This window comes from Hakea prostrata, chromosome 1 (assembly GCF_041222555.1).
Source record: "Hakea prostrata isolate BN-2017 chromosome 1, UWA_Hpros_2, whole genome shotgun sequence".
Classification (NCBI taxonomy): Eukaryota; Viridiplantae; Streptophyta; class Magnoliopsida; order Proteales; family Proteaceae; genus Hakea; species Hakea prostrata.
This window is the reverse complement of record NC_142600.1, coordinates 53506875-53527818: the sequence shown is the minus strand read 5'-3', so window position 1 is coordinate 53527818 and position 20944 is coordinate 53506875. Positions and strand designations below refer to the sequence as shown.

The window sequence follows — 20944 nt, the reverse complement described above, 5'->3', positions numbered from 1 at the left end:
AGGTACCATCAGTGAACATGAGCAGAATTACTACTATTTGTTTATGCAGATACCATCAATGAGCATGTGCAGAATTACTACTTAAATAGGGGTAAATGGTAAAATAAAAAAAATTAGAACAATACCTCATATTACTCTCAACTTCCACATTATTCCCACCTCCTCTTTAACAATATTTTAGAGATATCAAAACTAACCCAAACCTACGAAAACATGCCAAAACCAAAACTAAAGCCAACATGTATTTTACAAGGTAACCCCACACCGACACAACACGAAACTGATGATACATAATATATTATTCACCTCATGATACCAAACCTATTTCTTGTTATATAATCTATTGTCTAGTAGTAACCAAATAGAAATTATTTATCACTCAAAATCTGTTATGATAAACGATTATTCATAAATAGGTCATAAACATATATATATAAATTACTCCAAAGAGAGCCTGAGCTAATAAATTATAAGACAACTGCACGCTTTGTGGCCACGTGGTTGATAAATTGAACATCCAGCTAGAGTTGGAGGAAAAGATAAGAAGAAAGATTTGAAGAAGAGGAAGATGGAAAGAGAAGTAGGGAGATGATGGTGGAATGTTGTGTATTGGAGCATCATGTGCTCCAAACCTATATTACTTCACTAATATTTAAAAATAAACAAATAAATAAAAGGAATTGCGTACACCTCCCAAGGGAGATAAAAAGTAAACAGAAAAATTACAACTAAAGCAACAAGATGATGTTCCTTAAATACCCTTATAACTCAACAAATAAGAGTACACAGCCATGGGTGTGCATGTGCACATGGGTTATGGCCCACGGTTTTTGACCCAGCTTTTGACCCACATATGTCTTTCACGTCTTTTCTATTCTTTCTATTTTATTTGTTTCCTTTTCTTATTAGTTTGAGTATCAACTATCAAGCAATACTAAGGGAGATTAGTTTCTACTTCTTAATATATTGAGTGTAACCAGATTTTGCGAGTATCCTAGATCTGGATTTCTTTTAGTTATTAATAAAGCAGCCACGTGAAGGGGAGCTGCATTCCACGCAACTCTCCCTCCTCATCTCTTATTCTCTTCATCTTCTCCCCATCATCTCTGCTTTCAGTATTCGTCTTTGGGTCTGGATTCCTAAAACTGACAACTTAAACTCTAAGACTCCCCTCTAGCTGGAGAATAAATATTGGCATTCTCAGTTTGCATGGAAGGGAATTAAACTGATTAAGAATGAGCTTCTTGGCAAAGACGCCATCCAGTTGATCACCTATCTTAACAAAAGAAGTAAGGATGCAGCCAAAATAAATCTCTCTCTCTCTTGTGAAAAGTGTGTCCAGTTGTCCACCTCAAATTTTCTTTTATTTTGACTAGGAAACTAACATGTGCATTTGCACGTGGTTCATTGCCTTATTTTTTGGGTTGTAATGTTTGTATACCATTTGAAGCTCTCTGTCTTCTAATTTGCGTTGTTGGAGTTTGCATAGTTTGCTGCAGTTTGCACATTATACGATTGAGGTGATGTTGCAATGGTTGTATTAAATGTAATGTGACATTAAAGTGATGTGGTCTCCTTCTCCATTGATGTCTTTGAAATCCCAATTTTTCGTTCCTTTATTTGAATTCAATTCGTTTGTCTCTTCTGTACAGGGCTGGCTTACCTTTTGGCTTTCAAAGTACATGTTCAATGGTCTCAACGTCTCAATGGAGTTGAGATGAAATTCAGCATAATACCTTTCTTTTTGTTCCTTTTTTGGGTTGGAATGATCACAACATCTTGGTTTCAGTTTTATTCAGAATATGGAGTTTGTTATATGTTCGGATGGCTAGTTGTGCAGCTCAGCCCATTGTGCGATGGCCTGGTTTGATAGATATGGAAGGATAGAAAGCAATTTAGCATTTTGGGTCAAACAAACATAATCAAGTTAGACGTACCAATTCACGTGGCCTTTAAACATTTATTCGTGTTTGATAGAGAAATACATACTACAATTGTAAGATCTATTTAATACATGTCTCAATCTTGGTTTTGAACCATTTTAAGATCACAAATAATTAATTTGCAGGAACACAAGTTTGAAGGCTGTCATACCAATGAAGGAAACTACTAACAATTGTGGAGCTCCTCGGAACCCACGACTCCCAATATCCTTCAAATCACTCTTCAAAATTTACTAATCCAGTTTGAATTGTTTACAAGGTGTGACGGGCTTTTAATAGCCACGTTACATTGAAGGAATATACCCAGGACTCTCTATAAAAAACCACTTTGTCTCAACTTAGGGAATCCAATTACAACTCAACAACTTTTATATAAGAACTCACAAAATATTAGAAAAGGAGGCTTCTAGAGAACTCCCAAACAAAGTTAAGTTGCAAACTAAAGAACCAACTTCTAGAACTTCTAGAAGGAATCCTAGTTGAAAATTCGATTCCAACTAAAATTCCTACATAGACAAGGACTATACAACAACTTAATCAAAACAAGACAAAAATTAGATATACAAATAGATGTACACTCCAAACAGCATTTTGCATCTAACCCACCCTTCTGGGTTCCAAAAGATGCGGTAAAATGGCCAAACTACCCCTGCTCAGATTTGGCCAGCCCTAGGCGCCACATGTTTTGGGGCTTACTTTTGGGATCAAAATATGAAGGTCTCGTGCTTGCCAAGGTTGTCAAAGCGTCCGCATAGGCGGCCGCCTTATCGGCTTGGCCCATTTTTGGGTCATGGCAATTTGGTGTCACCTTGGTTTTCTTTGCCCTCTATCACCTAGCATCGCCTTGTTGCCTTGACAACCATTGCTTGCTGATGCTGGTTACATTAATTATCCTTGATCCCATTTGAAAAGGTTATCCTTAAAGATTTTGGAAGAATTAACCCCCATTCAACTGAGGGTACGTCAAACTAAATTGGTTGAAATTAATTATAATTTGCCAAAACCTGGCAATTGTTGGTCGATACATTCTAACTTTTTAAAAGATTCTCAAAACTGGTTGAAACTAGTCACAACCTATTGAAACATGGAATTATCTTATACTCTGTTAAGGTTTAATCCTAGTTGACTAAGTAACCATGATATCTTGGTCGTAAATTAAACAGGAAAATTATTAGTCAAGCTTTTGAGAAGAAGATTTGCCAAATATCAGAAGAACTACAATCTACTTAAAAGGTTATAAAATCACCACATAACCCGACTCATAGCCAATCCGAAGCCCGTTCTATCTCTTCCCAAGGGTTCAGAATGGCAGTTCTCTCTCCAATGGGTCATTTCAATGTCTAGGATAAATGTATTTATGAACTAACATAGACAGACGTAAGAAATTACATTGTTAATCATGTATTGATGATGTACATATGAACAAACTAACACGAAGAAGTACCAGAAAAGAGTGAAAAAAAAGAAGGGAGAATCTCTTACTTGGAGTGAAAAGGACAATGTGCTATTCACATGGCAATCTTCTGGTGGACTCAATAGATCGAAAGGGCATGTCTGACTCTCACAAAGGGATTTAGTTGCCCTAATGAAGCACATTACAAATAATTAGAGATAAGTAAAGAATAGAAAGGTGCTTTTATACATAATAGGTTAAGATGTCCAAACTACAACAGCCTATCTGAACCAACAGCCCACCCATACTTACAAACATTTACCAGCTTCGTCATCAAGTGGAGCCTGAAGCATGGCACCTGGACCAACCTGTCACAAAGAGAGAGAGAGAGAGTTATGTGGAAGAGAAATGAATAAAACAAATAACTGAGACTTTATTGGCACAAATTCCAGAATCAGACCTTAAAAAACTGGAAAGATGTGCTGGGTCGATAACATGCTGAAACCATTCTCATTAGCTGTGTCAGGACTCCTATTACTTAGAGGACTAAAATAACCTAGTTGCTCCCATTCCAAAAATCATAGGAAGCATTTGCCTAATTTACAAAATGAATCACAACCACCCCCCCCCCCTTCCCAAAAAAAAAAGAAGAGTACCAAGGGATGTGAACAAAAATTCTGCCCCTTACCGAAACCTTGGAGTGGAAGGCCACTCCAAAGTGGCGCACCTAGGGCTGGCCGAACCCCTCATGAAGGGGTATTTTGGTGAATCCAGCCCTGATTATCTGCTGATTCTAATTTTCAGAAATTTACTTTTATTTTTCAGAAGAGTCTTAGTCAGTTAGGAGTCCAGTTTAAGTCAAAGATGAGTTCTTGAGTCCTTGGAAATCTTCTTTAAGATAAGACTCTTAAAAGTCTTCATTTACAAGAAGAGTTCCTTTAGTATTTAAGTCTTAAGGGGTATTTTCAAGGAGATTCCATTGGATCTTTTTATTATCTTTTTGTACAGTTGAGAACAATTGTAATGGGATACTAATCTATAAAGGAAACCAAATTAGGATGAGTGTATTTCAGTATGCTATAAATAGCCTATTCTTTCTTTCTAATTCTCAAGTCTGATTAAGTGAATAAGAATGTTGAAGTTGAGGACCAGTAGTGTTCCTGTTTGAGGGGGCCACAGCAGATTTAAAGCAAGCTTCTTCTTCAAGTCAGCAACATACTCTGTCTAGCACATTTCTTCAGAAATTCCAGCAAGTTTCCAAGGAAAGCAACCCCAGCACCTTTCCCTCTCCTCCCTACCATTGCAGGCTTCCCTCCCCCCTTCCCCTTCAATTGCAGCCAACCCCTGCCCCTCCCTCACCTCCCATAACCCCCGCAAGCCCTTACCCTCCTCTCCCCATTCTGTGCAAGCATCGCCAGACCCTCCCCTTGCTGCAGCACCTTGGCAGCAGCCTCCGTAGGCCCCAACGACACCCCTGATCCGCTCTCTACGACTCCCTCTACCCCTTCCCCTACCCTATGACACCTCCCCTCCCTTCCTAACCCTCTCGGCCTCTCTGTGGCTCCTCTTCCTTGCAGCAAGCCAGAAACAGGAAAACAAAAAATAAAAGAAAAGAAAAGAAAAGAAAGATAAATTTGAGAGATTGCCCAAGATCTTACGAGAACTATTCCTTCCTCAGAGATCAAGCCCACACTCACTCAACTCTTCCCAAGATTGATCCCCTCTGATCTCTTTCGCTGATATCTCAAAACCATCTCATAGGGATTTGATGAAACCTTATTTTTACCCTTTTCCCAATTGATCCTCACCCATTTAGATTTTGTTAACTGAACTTTCCCACAATAATTTTATATTGATCCTTCTCATCCCATATTAATTGGATATCTCAAACAATCCCTGGAGCTTCTGATCAACCCATATCAATCCTAACTTCTCTCTAGAATCTTCCTATAGATTCCTTAGAGATCCACAAACATCCAACCTTCCCATAATATTTTAGGTTTATTTGCTGGAAGATTTTGGGTGAACCCTTAATTTTAGGGAAATCATTCTAGAAACCCAAACCCTACAATCGGGATCACATCGCCAAGAAACTATAATCTATCCTAACCTTGAAAGAGGAAACAGTATTCTCATGGTCACATGTTAGTTTGTACTTTCTTAAAATTTGCCCCCCTTTTACATAGATGATACTTCTGAAGACATTATATTCTTGTCATGCAGTTGTTGGTTTCGTTAGTGACTCAGATTCAGGTCTTCTGCATTTTGTTGCAAAATAAGAATAAACTAAACGCAGCTCCTAATCCTATAAGTTATCTCTACTCAAGGTCCTATGAAACTCAAATGAATGGGTTCACCAGATGTTGATGTATACCTTTAAGTTGCCCTTACCTACAGTATTTTAACATGGTATCAAAGTTGGGAAGTCAAGTTTTCAACTCCTGGGGAGAATAAAATAGAGTTTTCCACAATTACTGCCCTTTGGTGTCATGTGTGGGCACGTGTACGTGTCACATGCCAAGATTAAGAAAGCTTGCACATGCGGGGGAAGGTCCATCTATACATCCAAGGAGCATTTACACATAATAAAGTTGCTAATCGTATGAACAATATAAATAGATAAGATGTTGTCCAACAACTGCATCTGTAGAGAAGGCACATGCATGTAATAATGACTTACAGTAATCTGATAAAATAATGCCAGGGAAAGCCGCTGGCCTTTGATTGCATCACCATGACCAGTTAATTTTAGAAGACCTTGACCATAAACTCCCAAGTCAGCATTTGAACTCACAATGGAATTTTCCTATTAAAGAGAATGCAATAAATTCAGAAAACTTGTCCACCAGAAACATAAGTAGATGTCCAGATCAGTTGTAGGAATTAGATTGAAACTCACATACCCTGAGAACAACTAGGTTTCTAACTTCAAGAAACGAAGTAGCAACAACAGTATTCACACCACCATCTATTTGTATTTTGGAGTTCCACATAAGTAACATTTTGACGGCCATCCTAAAAGCACCATACACCTTCATCCACCAGACACCAATTAAATACAATGAATCAATAATGACTGCCATACATTTACTAGATGTTACTTCAAATGATGTAAGTTTAGAAGTTCAACAACAAACAAATAGAAGATTTGGTGATTTAAGAGAGCATGAGATGAAGTATCGAATCAGATATAAATAAATCAACGCAAACAGTGACACAATTATGTGTACATTGCAAAATATTAACAAAGTTCTAGCTCCAATTAATAATATAAAATAATGCTGAAAAAATTTCATATGGAGATTGACAGCTTTCACTGACAAAGAAGCGCTAATAGAAAGACAAAAATCATTAAGTAATGATACACTGATTTTTTTTCCCTTTTATTTATTATTATTACTATTTATGTTTGGCCTTTTTTTCTTGGGTCGGAAGCAATAGATAGTCAGTCTCGTATCCCTACATGGTATCAGGGTATTGGCTCAGAAATTCTCAGAGTCCTCGTAAGCCTCAAGGCCTTATTCTTTATGGTTCACCGAAACTTCAGTTGCTCCTGCTTTCTCTGAAACCTTAGTCAATAGTGTGTGATAAGTAGAATCTCCTGGCTGTTGCTGCCTATTATAAGGATGTATCATCCATGTGAACGATGTTTCTTCCTTGGTGCTGCTCCCTACAACTATGATTACCCTGGTTTTTGGCTCTATAGCTGCACCCGTGAATTGAAGATATCTCTGCAACTAGCCATCAAGTGGTCAAAAGTTTTTGAGGTCCATTCCTATCGACAGATATATCCTGATTGCAGCAAGTTTGATGTTGATCAATGAGTAGGTTATTGGATCTTAAATAATTAATAATTCTGAAATTTGAAGTTTCTATTTTGTGCACTTATCAATTCTCAACATTCAGCACTTGGATTTCCCTCATGATCTGGGCTTGCTTTCTATTTCTTCCGCCTACTCTACCTGGTATTTGGCCTCAACTGAACCCAGATTTACTGCTACGATATTTCTCCCTGGCTGGGGTTTGGTTACAACTTGATCTTGTAGTTTTAGCACTTGGTATCTGTTCCAGCTTCTCCTTCTGCAGGGTCATCTGTTTATGACATGGAGGTGAACACTCCCGATGTTTTGTGTTGATTGTGCCTTCAAAATAAATAAAACAAAAAGAATCAAGCAGGATGTCTTTTCTACTTAATTAATTCATTTCTTGGTAGCTGTGCTGAAACAAACTCAGCTAGGTAGCCACTTGCACTTCATACAAACTGAAAGTGTTTTAAGAAGAGATCAAGATCGTGCCAAAAGCATCACCCCAAGTTTGCTCATACACAGCATAATTCTGGGATGCAAACTATAACAGTAATAGTTTCTAAGCAGGCATGAAGAAAACAACCAAATGTATCCAGGTGATTCAACATCTTTTATAGATATTAATACATTTTTTTGTTTAAATCATTTCAAAACTTGAATAATCAAAAGTTCTTAACATATGAGAAGATAATGAAGTATACCACATAAATGATTATTTTACTCACTAGAAAACAGAAGTAAAGCTTAGAGAGGACAAAAGCTAAACTCAAGAAATTTAAAAACCTTTATGATGGAATCACTCATCAAAAGTTCCTCTGCGACAAGCTCAAACTCTGAAACTGGATAGTCGGACAATCCAAAGCTGATGCTTCCCCCGCAAAGTATACTGATTTGACCTCTCACCTTTGCAACCAAAGAGCTAACACAGTTACAACAAAGCAATTCTTCCAAAGAAAGAATGATGCTACAATAAAAATACAGGAGACAGAAAATAATACATAAGCTATGAATTATAATTTACGAGTTGTTTTTCTCCTTAAAGTGCTAGAATATGGGAACCAAACATCAAGAGAATATCTTGAAGCATATAAATAATGCCATCTCATACATAATCTTCAACAGGCTGACACCAATGCATAGAATAACCATTTTGGTTTATACTTGAAATAATTAATACACCTTAAAAGCTCTACGTCTTAGCAACCAGAGACTAATCATATCCATACAAAACCAAAGGAAAAAAATATTCTGCTTCACTAGAAATCAAAATTAACACGTGCTAATTCCTTCTCCAGTGCTAATACCCAACAACCAAGTAACCAACTCAGCTTTGGGCACAATCTATTATTTTACAATTTATAACAGCAACATCCAAGGTTTAAGTATTGGTAGTATCATAGCAGCTGGGTGATTTTAAGAGTCATACTGTATCGTGTCATATAGTATCATATTGGAGATAGATAACAGACTGTAGAAACCCATGGAATTGGGTGAAGTATACCTGGAAATACACTTTTGGGCCAAAAAAAATTATAAATAAATAGTATGTAGCAGGTATCATGCATAAACACTGAAACAAAGAATGCTTATAGCCAAACAAGTTTCAAGCCATACTCTTAAGTATGATTTTGGCATTTGATTTGCAATCCGGTTTTGGCATTTGATTTGCAAGCCACACTTAGGGATTCAAATCTGCATTGAAGAAGGGAATTCGGAGGTCTCAATCAGATCTGATTCTAAATTGGCAGTGGATACTCTTAATGGGATTATACAAGGGCCTTGGAAGCATCAAGCTATGAAAGGGAGATTTTTGCAAGAGACTGCTTTGTTTAAAGAGGTGGAGTTTAGGCATATGTGGAGGGAACATAACCATCCAGCAGATTACACGATAGGGTTCCAGCTCAGACTGCAACAAGGGTGGTGGGAGCCTATTCAATACCCAAGAGACTGAGAGAGTGAGTTGACCTTATTCAAAGGTGTTTATTACAGACTGCAATTGGGAAAATTTTCAATTGGCAAATTTTCCTATTTGGGACATTGGTTAGGAGGGAATGTCCTCCTTGTCTGGATTCTACTACCCTCTCTTTCTAAAGGGTTTCTAGGATGATACGTTCTTCCTATTTTTCTCTTTAATACAAACCTTACTTTTTAAAGAAAAAACAAAATAAGTGCATCAAATTGAAACTAATATAGAAGTTGAGGTTTCTTGCATGTTGTGATAGTTTATAGCCATGGAGACAGGATGCAAACAATAACATTCTAGAACCCCTTGATTCTTTTTTAACTTCAAAAGTGTGACAGAACAAGATTAAATGCAAGATCTTAGACTTGTGGTTGTGAGTTTTCCTTCATATTTCCATTAGAATATGTGTTGTATCAAGTCCGTTAGTGAAGATGGTTTTTTATGGAATGCGCTAGAGATAATGAGAGATAACATGATGTAACGCAATAGGGGGGGATCCCCTATCGTGGTTTCCTTGGTCGTTTAGGGCTTTAGGCATTTAATTATTAGTGTTTTAACCTAATTGAGTTTCCTATTGAGCTTTAACCTTAATTTGCTGGTATGGTAGGAGGGGGTTTGATTGGATTAAGGGTATAATAGTAATTTCACCTTAGGGTATTTTGGTCATATTGAAAGGAAAAAAATGTTAAATTCCAATCATTATCTGGAAATGGTTCTAAACAGTACCTAACAGAGTGGATCTATTTGTCAGGTTTCCACAGTTGGGAGGTGTCACGAGTTTCATGGCAAAGTCGCCCCACCCGGGGGGGGGGTGTTTGCATGTAAAACACTATTTTTTATTGGTTCAACCTTTGAACAACAAAGATGGCTTCAATGGTAGGTTTTGTAGTAGCGGTGATCATAAAGGTCTTTAGGAGAGTTTTGGAACAGTGGGGCTTTCACCAAAATGCTTTTATCACTGAGGGAATCCCAAAAATCTCATTTAAGGACATGGTATGTAATTCTGCAAGAAACTTCGGATGTTTTGGCCCCAACAAGACGAGATGGGGGATCAAAACTACTTTGTACAATGTTCCGACCAAAGATATTTTGGTCCTGTTTCGAGATTTTGGTATTTTGAGTGGGCTGATTGTCAAAAAAGAAGGCAATATAACTATGTCTTGATCAAAATCTCAACCAAGATTTCAACCATGCCTTAAGCTTCATCTAGTTTCACTAGAGAGCACCACAACAGCTCATATTTGAAGATTTTTGCACAAAGTATACCTGAACCATAACAAAAACACCGGCAAACTCATGATTGTAGTGAATTGAAGCTCCCAACATCAACGTTGAAGCAGTTTCTTCAGTTTGAGGTAACTGATTTTTCTTCAAACTACTATTTTGGAAAATGTACGTTAAACAGTTATTCGACGATGTTAACATTAACATATGTTGAAAACCATGGGCCGATCTACAAACACGCATTGTCGGAATTTTTCGCAATACGTGTTATTTTTTTATTTTTCTGGTTTAACAAATCGTTTTCCTAGAACAACTTGTAAAAGAAATATATCATAAATGTATTGTATGGTGATGGAATAAACATATGTTGAATACAATGGCCAATGAGATGTTCTCCTACCCCTAAACACCAGTTACCATACCCATACAAGCTCCCAACACCACCCTATGATTCAAATGATGGTGGATTAGTGGGTACTAGTGCTAGTACACCATAGTTTGGTGACCCACATCCTAGGATGGGTTAGACTTCAGTATGCTAATGGTGCTATGGTGTCAGATTATGTTCAATTTTTCTTGGACTCTATGACATGGAATTTATATGTCACCACACAATCAAAGTGCAATGCACATCGATTCTGACAAACTTACAGAGTGATTGACCCAGGCCAGCATAGCAACTTTTATTAGTCTAGACTCTAGAAGAATAATTTTGGGTTTTCTATTTCCTATGAATCAAAAAAGTTATGTAAACTCTAAACTATTACACAGTTGCAAATGAGTTGTATTTTATATTTGACTACTGATGATATATATGAGTATGTTTGAGTAATTTGTTATGCATATTCTAATATAGGTTTTATGTTTCACTTCATTATCAATTGAAATTGCTTACAATTCCTTTCATTTACACTTCAAGCATGTTTATACATGTGAACATACATCCAGATTTGACCACATACAACCAAGTAAGAATGCGAATGGCAAAACCAAAGGACTTTGTGGGTTGTGTTTTAGTAAAACTATGTATTTGTAGGCCTTAAAATAGACTGTCCAACAAGAACCAGATCCAACTATGCATAAAACCCACTGAAACCTAGCAGAATTTGTACCAGGTTTCGATGAGATTTTGGCTAAAATCACCATATCTCAGTCATCTCTCGACCCTACAGGGATATAGAGACGGGGCAAAATTTTAAGATATGACACATAACTTAAGTTGTAGACTTGTAGTAGCACATATACCTCATGAGGCTTGGGCGTTGTTTTACTAGCATGCACATATATTAAAATGAAATGCAATTCATGCATTTATAGACTACGTTATCCTTCTCATTAGGTTCATTGAAACTCATCTCTTAAGGTTGAGGTCTCTCTACTAAGTCTCTATTATAGTTGTTGATACAGAAATAGACAACAGGGCACCAAGGGGTGAGGACCCAACCCCTATGGCAGTTCTTAGGCAAGATCTTTGGAGTCTGGAGTTCAGGGAGTATCACTTCATCCATACAAGAGATTTTAGGAGGTTTTGGGGCATTGATGTAAACCAGATCCAAGCCCCCCCCCCCCCCCCCCCAAAAAAAAATAACCCAATCCTTTTTTGGTAAGACCTGCGTAGAAATATGGCAGTAACATGTGTAACACTAAAGCAACTATAGTATGTATATCATTTGTAGGTGCGGCTAACTTCCCATGAGGTAACCGTATGATTTTCCAAGGTAAAAGAGCCCCTAACCAGTTTGAAATAAAAATAAATAGGTACATAGTTCCAATAAAGGGAACCCAAGGACCATATTCTTCTCCAATCTGAGTTTTGCTCAAGTCTCAAATGAATTCAAGGACATATTCAATAAAATTCTGACAGTCAGATGGAATGGTTTGTGGATTTCGAACTGCTACAGCAGCTGAACCTAATAAGATAGCAATTACGACCCAAGAAGTAATAAGTACCTGGGCATGAACTTGCAAACTTCCTATTTGCCAATAGTAATGTTGGCCTACTTCTACACTGGATATATCGTATAACCCTTTAGTGTGTTGATTGAACATGGTAGAACACTCATGCCCTCTTAACAGAAATGGAACTATAATAGAATTATTTTGATTCAACTACCTCTTTCTCAATTCAGTTGCTTGAATCGTATGTTTCGGACACCAAGGAATCATATAGTATAATATCCCCAGTGATTTTGATCTCTTTGTTGAGATTCCGGAATAGTAACTGATTCAATAAATCTATGGAGTTCCCGAAATAATTGATTTATCTTATTATTAACCAACAATTTCTTATATAGCTAGAATGGCCCTCAAAAATCGTGGATGCTAATTTGTAAGAATTAGTCGTTGAAGCAATAGCGTCATCATCCGCTGCAATTGAAATATCTGCGAGATCCAGGGTCACAATTAGTATCAATTAAACAAATTGTTGGAATTCCTGAAGTCACACATTCTCGAAGAGCTGTATATTCTTCTTGCTGACCAACAATGATTACAATATTGGGCAACCCCGTCATATATTGGATTCCACCCAAATATGCTTGCAAGTGAGATAGTTGTCTTTTCAACATTGCTGCATCTCTCTTCAGGAGACAGTTGAGTCTTGTTGTCCTTTGTTCCGCTCTAAGGTCTCTGAACTTATGAAGTCTCGTTTCTATAGTGGATCACATTGTTGACATATCACTGAGCCATTTTTTATTAACATAATGACACCGAGCACTTATTGTGGCCAATGCTACTAAATCAGCTGCTTTTTTTTTTTTTTTTTTGTACATACTATTAAGAATTGTTTTCCCCTACTTGTAACTTACTAAATCAAAAACTTAATCTAAATAAAAAACCTAATCACAAGCTCATCTCTTAAGATTGAGGTCTCTCTACTATAGTTGTTGATACAAAAATAGATGACATGCACCAATTGGTGAGGACCCAACCCCCTTGGCAATTCTTAGGTAAGATCTTTGGAGTCTGGAGTTCAAGGAGTATCACTCCATCCATACAAGAGACATGCATCCTAGGAGGCTTTGGGGCATTGATGTAAACCAGATCCAAGCCCCCCAAAAAGGGCCCAGGAAGTCTACCAATACCACCCGACCAGCAACCCAGGGAATTTCAGCCAACCCAGGGGTATTTTTGTAATTTTGCAGTTTTCAGTTGAGTGCAAGTAGGGTTAAATAGTCCAAGGATGTTTTTGGGACCCTAGATCTATTTTTATTTTCAAATTTGAGTCTTTATTCTGCAAGTTACTAAAGAGTCCTAATTAGAGTTGGATTCCTAGTATGTGAAGCAGTCTTCTAGAGTTGTCCTACTCCTTGCAAGGAATCTACATCCACTCTTGGAATTCAAATTGGATTCCTCTAAAGTAAAGTAATGAAGGTTCCTTGTGTGAGTTGAAGTCTTACGAGTTTTAGTTTGATTGCATGTTAAAAGTCCTAGTATGATTTCATTTCTGAAGTTGTCCCATCCTTCTTAAAGGCTATAAATTAGCCTCTTCAGATTGTAAAAGGCAGCTTATGATTAATGAAATAAAGCTGAGATCTCAAGGAGCAGAGAATAAGAAGGATCTATAAATAAGCCTCTTAGATTGTAAAGGCAGATTATGATTAATGAAATAGAGCTGAGATTTGAAGGAGCAAAAAGTTAGGAGTAATGGATTCCCTTAGAGAGAACTTGCAGCTGTGTGGGTGGGTTTATTTTCTTTTCTTTTTTTTCTTTTTTTTTTTTTTTTTTTTTTTTTGGGGGGGGGGGGTTGGAGGAGAGGAGAGGATGAATTCTGCAGCTACATGGATCTTCAAGGCCCCTTCTTCTTCCTCAAGTAAGTGCAGTCAAGCCCCACACCGAAACCCAACTCTCTCTCTTCTTCTTCCCTCATGCACAGGATTTCCCAATCCCTGAAACCCTAGGTTATACCATTACAGCCCCTTCCCCCATCAAAAATCATCCCCCCCCCCTCCCAAACACTGAGGCATCATCATATGCCCTCCCCAAGCCCTAATCTCCAATCCCCCTTCCCTCCCCAGCCCTAGGATAACATTTCCAGACCTTCCCTCTCTCTTTTCTATTTTTCTTCTTCTTCCTCTAACTTGCGGCAACCCTGGAAGTTCCAGCATTCAAAGTATTTCGGAATTGAAGCCACACCCTAACCCCTTGGCTTATACCCACCCCCTTTAGGATTTAGACCTTCCTCCCCCATCGCTACCTTCGACCTAAAGTTCCAGCCCCATTCTTCATCTCCAAACCATAGAATTTTCTGCAACTTGTCTTTATTAGGAAACCGTAACCCTAAAAACTTCAAAACCCTAAAGCTCATGAATCCATCAAGCAAATCCTAAACCCTTTTAGAGTAAGCTTCTACACCACCTGTTGAAAACTCAACCTATCCCTAGCCTCAATCCAAACCCTAGAAACCCTAATCCTCATAAAACCCTAGAATCCAAAACTCCAAACTTGAAGTTCCAGATCTGAACTTAACACTACAGCATAGTTCCAAGCTTGAATTGCAAAACCCTAGACTCTAAAGCCTGGGTGAATGTAACGCTAACCCTTGTCCAACCCTGGAACCCATAAAAAAATAAAAAATAAAAAGTCAATTACCTTCAACTGTAGGGTACTACAGACCCTAGAAGACTGCTGATTCTCAGGAAAAGAATCCTAGAGCGGATCAGCAACAATACCCTAGATCCCCATTCACATCAGCCATCGTACTTGGAAAACACTTTGTAAGAATAATTTGTAATACTACTTGAAATGGTTATCTTTTAGTGTAAAGAAGAAAATGGATGTGTTTAAGGAAACAATTAGGTACCTTTTACAATGATATAAAGTAATTTATGATTATCTTCAAATACAATTTTGATCTTATAGTGATTTGTGACCTGTTATGTGGTTATGTTAAATTGCATTGAATGTGTGCTTGAGTGAATGTGTGGAACATCCAGTCACACCGGAGTTCGTTGGGTCTAGGTGGTGCATGACACCAACTACACACCAGAAACTCAATGAGGTAGGAGCCAAGCCTTCACATACCAAATGGAAGGCCATGACTAGGAAAGATCCCTAGGTTTGCTGCCCAGCAGCACATAATTAGTTTTTTTTTTAATGATTTAAGCATAGTTCAAACGGACACTGGAAGTTTAGTAATTCTTCCCAATCAGAGGGGTATTTGTCTTATTTGAGTCACTTCTAAGTTTCAAAAAGGCCATGTTTTTGGGTCCTGGTCCATGTAAAGATCCAAGTTAGAAAGACCTACTTAGTTGGCTGATTTAATGGTCTAGGTCAGTTAGAATTAGTTAGGAATTTCAGTTCAACTAGAACTCCTTTATTTGTTTCTTAGGAATCCATTCCCATTAGAATCCAGGTTTCTTGTTAAAAGTAGCCTATTTGTTCAATGGAAGGCAACACATGAGATAATTAATGAAGTCCAGAATCCGAGTACCCTTTTTGAGTCTTTTCTGTTGCAATAGATTATATTTAGAACAGTAGGTCCTAGATTGAAGAGCACTAAGTTCCAAGGTAAAGTCGAGCCTGGCCTCTTCCCATGGCTGAAAGGACAGCTTTCTACAACTCCATCTCCACTCAGTCTAAGCATCTTGTTGTAATTTGGAGAGGTATTGCTCAAAAGGTAATTGATTCATAGACCCCAATAGGGTATTTATAGTTACAATCTAGTCAAGTCCCACTCTGAGTGGGAAAAGGAAATAGAAAAAAAAACTGAAAAACTAACTCTAGATTTACTAGGAAACGCAATCCTATTCTAATTAGAAAACCTCAATCTGTACTTTCAACACTCCCCCTTAGTTGAGCAATGAGCATAGATATTTATCATGCCTAACTTGCTAATAATACTGTTGAATACCTCGTGCTTAAGCTCTTTGAGAGCACATCAGCCAGCTGCTTGTTTGAAGTAACAAAGGTGATATGGATCAACCCAGCCTCAACCTTCTTTTTGATGAAATGTCTGTTAATCTCAACATGCTTAGTCATGTCATGCCGTACTAAGTTGTGAGCTATGTTGATCGCTGACTTACTATCAGACTACAACTGATAGAAACCTCTAAATCCGTCTAAACCTCCTGAAGCAGCCCTTTCAGCCAAAGTACCTCACAAATGCCCTAAACTCAACCTCAGCACTCGACCTCACAACCACTACCTGTTTCTTGTTTCTCCAAGTCACAAGGTTACCTCCCACATACACACAATACCCAGAGGTATACCTACTATCGGCTGGACATCCTGCCCAGTCTGCATCTGTATATGCCTCAATCTTCAAATGTCCATAAGCTGAAATTAAAAAACCCCTTCCCTGGAGTGGACTATTAAGTACCTAAAAATCAGCTATCCTACATCCAAGTATGAGGAGTAGGGATCATGCATATACCAGCTAACAAGACTAACACCAAATGTGATGTCAGGCCTAGTGTGAGATAAATAGATCAACCTTCCCACAAATTTTTGACCCACTAATTTTTTATACCTTGTCTTGTCATCTTGTTCTCCTTCCTTTGTCTTCAAGTGTAGGTTAGGCTCAATAGGAGTCTTAGCAAGCTTACATCCTAGCCTCTCAGTTTCCTCAAGAAGATCCAATGTATACTTCTTCTGAGATAGAGATACACCACTAGCAGAATATGTCAATTCCAAACCTAGGAAATATCTTAGTTTCCCCAATTCTTTGATCTCAAATTTGGTTCCCAAAAAAGTCTTCAATGCTGAAATCTCATCCTCGCTACTGCCTGTGACCACAATATCATTCACATATACTAAAAGTGCAACAATGGGGGAACCATCTCTTTCAATGAACAAAGTGTGGTTAGCATTGCTCTGCATATAGCCATTAGATATCATTGCCTTATAGAACCTTCCAAACCATGCTCTTGGAGATTGCTTCAAACCGTATAAAGCCCACTTTAGCTTGCACACTTTCCCACGAGTCTCAGCAATAGAATACCCTAGTGGTACATCCATGTATACCTCCTTTTGGAGTTCTTCACGCAAAAAGGCATTCTTCACATCTAACTGTTGTAAACTCCACCCTTTATTAACTGCACGTGAAAGAATAGTATGTACTATATTCATCTTGACAATAGGAGCAAATGTCTCCTAGTAGTCAATACCAAAAGTCTGAGTAAAGCCTTTGGCCACCAATCTTGCTTTGTACCTTTCAACAAATCCCATCTGCTTTGTGTTTGATCACGAACACCTGTTTGCACCCAATAGTCCACTTTCCTTTAGGCAAAGTCACTAAATCCCATGTTTTGTTTTTCTCCAGAGCTTGCATTTCCTCATCCATAGCTTCCTTCCTGCCAAGTGCTAGAACAAAAGTAGAGGACAAAAAGGAAATAAAACGTTAAGATTATAGGGATAGGGACTGATATGAAACATAATGGAAATAGGATGTTTGGCGCAAGTTCGAGGCTACTTTCTTAATGCAATTGGTAAGTCCAAAGTAGAATCAGAAGAAGGGTCAAAACAGACTCACCTAGAGGAACGGATTATTCAAGGCCAGAAACTGAAGCTTTTAATTGGCTTGGTTCAGAAGGGGTCACTCGTTGCTTCCTTTGATAGGACTTCAGAGGTCTAGTCTCCCCCTGCACATGATCCACCAACTGTTCTTGTCCAATCACTCCATCTTCCAAAGGAGGATCATCTGCAGGAATCTCATGAGAAATATCGGAAGGAGGGATCAACACGACAACCTCTTCACTAAGACTCACTCCTGAAGAGGTGTAGGGGGGAAATAAGGAATTTGTTCCTAGAACACAACATCCATAAAAACGAAGAAACAACAAGAACTAGGATGATAACACTTATACCCTTCTGTGTAGGAAGATAACCCAAGAAAATGAACTTTAACCCGCGAGGATCCAACTTACCATGAACATGGTGGTTTCGGACAAAGGCAACACATCCAAAAATCTTAGGTGGCATAGTAAAGGTTGTTGTCCCCAGAAGAACTTCAAGGAGACAGCGTTGGTTTAAAACTTAGGAAGGCATTTGATTAACTAAATATGTTGCAGTAAGAACTGTGTCACCCCAAAAACGAGGAGGCATATGCATAGTAAACATAAGGGAACGTGCTACCTTAAGCAGATGTCTATTCTTGTGTTTGGCAACCCCATTTTGAGGTGGAGTGTCAATGCAACTAGTCTACTGTATGATGCCATGGTTTGCTAAGTATGAAGGGAATGTTCCACCCAATTACTTAGTTCCTTTATCCGTACGAAGGTTTTTGACTGTCACCCCAAACTGAGTCCTAACAATATTATGAAAATTTTGAAAGCACAAGAAAATGTCACTTTTTTGGTAAAGTAAACCCATGTGGTCCTAGTACAATATTCAATAAAGGTAACAAACCATTTATGTTCAAATAAAGACAAGATTCAAGAAGGAACACATCAGAGTGAATGACTAAAAAAGGAATTTTACTACAATGATCTGAAATGAGGTAAACATGCCTAAACTGTTTGGCCAATATACAAGCCTCACAATAAAATCATTCAAATTACATATTTTAATCAAATTAGGAAATAACTTAGACAAGATAGGTAAAGGAACGTGGCCAAGACGATGATGCCACTGCAATAATGTAAAAAATGTAGGAGAAGTGGTCTTAGTGCAACAGTTAATAATGCTGACAAACCATCTATGATCAGATAAAGACACGGTCCAAAAAGGATCCCACTCGTCAAAGTGAATGACTGAAAAAGGAATTTTACTACGATGATCTGAAATAGGGTAAACATGCCTGATCTGTTTGGTCAAAATACAGGTCTCACAATAAAAATCATTCAAATTACATCTTTTAATCAAATTAGGATATAACTTAAACAAAATAGGTAAAGGAACGTGGCCAAGACGACAATGCCAATGTAATAAGGTAAAGAGTGCAGGAGAGGTGGAACTAGAGGCCGTAGAAAGAGTTGATGGGGACCCAACCAACAAGTAGAGCCCCCCTTTCTGTCTACCACTGCAAATCGTATTCCTCGTCTCTAGGTCCAAAAACACACAATGAGAAGGAAAAAAAGTTATTTTGCAGTTCATATCACGAGTAAGACTACTAATAAATAAAAGATTAGCTGAAACCTTTAGGAACATGCAAGACATTAGATAGGTTAAGAGAAGACGAACAAATAATGGATCCCTTCCTAGAGATCGGCGAGAGAGACCCATCAGCCATTTGAAGTTCATGAGCAAAAGGAACAAGTGAATAAGTATGGAGTAGACGAGCTTGTTAATTATCCAGGAGGGATAAGCCAAATTCACACTGTGACAACCAAAAATACCTATAGGGATTTGTGGATCAGCAGAGGGAACAATGGTAGAAGCTACACTCGCCCTGGCAATCGATATTAGAGAAGATGAGTCAAGTCTGGACATCAACTAGCGAAGGTGTTGGAGCTCATTTGAGGAAATAGGTGTTGGAGTACTCAAGGTGTCGAACCGACTTGATTTGCCAGATGTTTGATTGCTGCCTTGTTCTCATTCCTACCCTCCTCCATGGGAATTTGTTGGACGTCCGTGCAACTTCCAACACTTGTTCTTTGTATGACGCTCTTATCCACAATACTCGCACTTTATTGGAGGGTGAAAATCACTAAAACCATATTTATTATTGCCAGAACCAGCCACTAATAGAAATCTACTAGATGTCTGAGTGTGTACCATAGTTGTCCATCAACTGTCCTCTGTATCTACCATGGCATAAGCTTGAGCAAGAAAAGGGAAAGGCTCTCCAGAAAGGATCTGTGCGTGAATTTTATCAAATTCTATATTCAATCCTGTCAAAAAATCATAAACTCTTTGTTTATCTTCCCATTGTTAATAGGCAATAGCATCTTCAGCAGTCTTCGGTGTAAACTTCCAAAGAAATCTAAAGTCTAGTAATATCCTCGAAGAGTGTTATAGTACTGAGAAAGAGTAAGGTCTTTCTACTGCAACTGATTCATCTTTTGTCTAATTTCAAAGCACTGTGCATCAATACCAACTTTAGAGTATGTATCCTTAGCAACTTTCCAAATAGTTGCGCATCAGGAAGGAGGAGATAACCCTCTACTATGCTTGATTCAATGGAGCTAATGAGAAAACCCATGACCAAGCATTCATTTGTGTGCCACTTGGAAACTTGCAAACCAGATGTGGAAGGTTTGGTAGAAGTCCCATCAAAATGGCCAATAAACCACGAGCACAAACAGTAAAAGAAACTGAACGAGACCATCTAAGATAATTTATCCCATTAAGTTTCACAGTAGTCATATGAAGTAGAGAAAACTCACGATTCCTATGAATGGAAGACATGGAGACTCTTCAAATGTATCAGATAACGGAGATGTGGAATCAGCCATCGAAAATAGAATTCACTCAAATTTACAAACAGCTCCCTAGAACCATTAAAATTTATCAATAGATCCTAAAACTACTTGAATTTACACAGAAACCCCTAATAATATCTAAATTTACAAATAGATCCCTAAAACTATTTGAATTTGCACAAAAGTCCCTGGTAATATATGAACTTACAAAAAGATCCCTAAAACTATTTGAATTTGCTACAATTGCCCCCTAGAACTATTCAAATCTACAAAATAGGCCCCTGCGAACTCAAAAAACTTTAGGTGCTACCTGT

At 38.0% G+C, this 20944-nt stretch overlaps 1 protein-coding gene across 4 annotated transcripts in view; it reads right to left on the bottom strand.

Annotated features, from left to right (window-relative positions):
* The window catches only part of LOC149029137 (MraZ), a 122835-nt gene that overhangs the window by 40417 nt on the left and 61474 nt on the right, over window positions 1–20944 (bottom strand). For all 4 annotated transcript variants that reach the window (XM_089140534.1, XM_089140543.1, XM_089140551.1 and 1 more), the window contains 5 exons: window positions 7926–8045; window positions 6240–6368; window positions 6017–6142; window positions 3649–3704; window positions 3426–3525 (listed from right to left, as the gene is read on the bottom strand). In XM_089140534.1, coding sequence (XP_088996660.1) covers window positions 3426–3525; window positions 3649–3704; window positions 6017–6142; window positions 6240–6368; window positions 7926–8045 — 531 coding nt within the window. The remainder of the gene's footprint in view (window positions 1–3425; window positions 3526–3648; window positions 3705–6016; window positions 6143–6239; window positions 6369–7925; window positions 8046–20944) is intronic.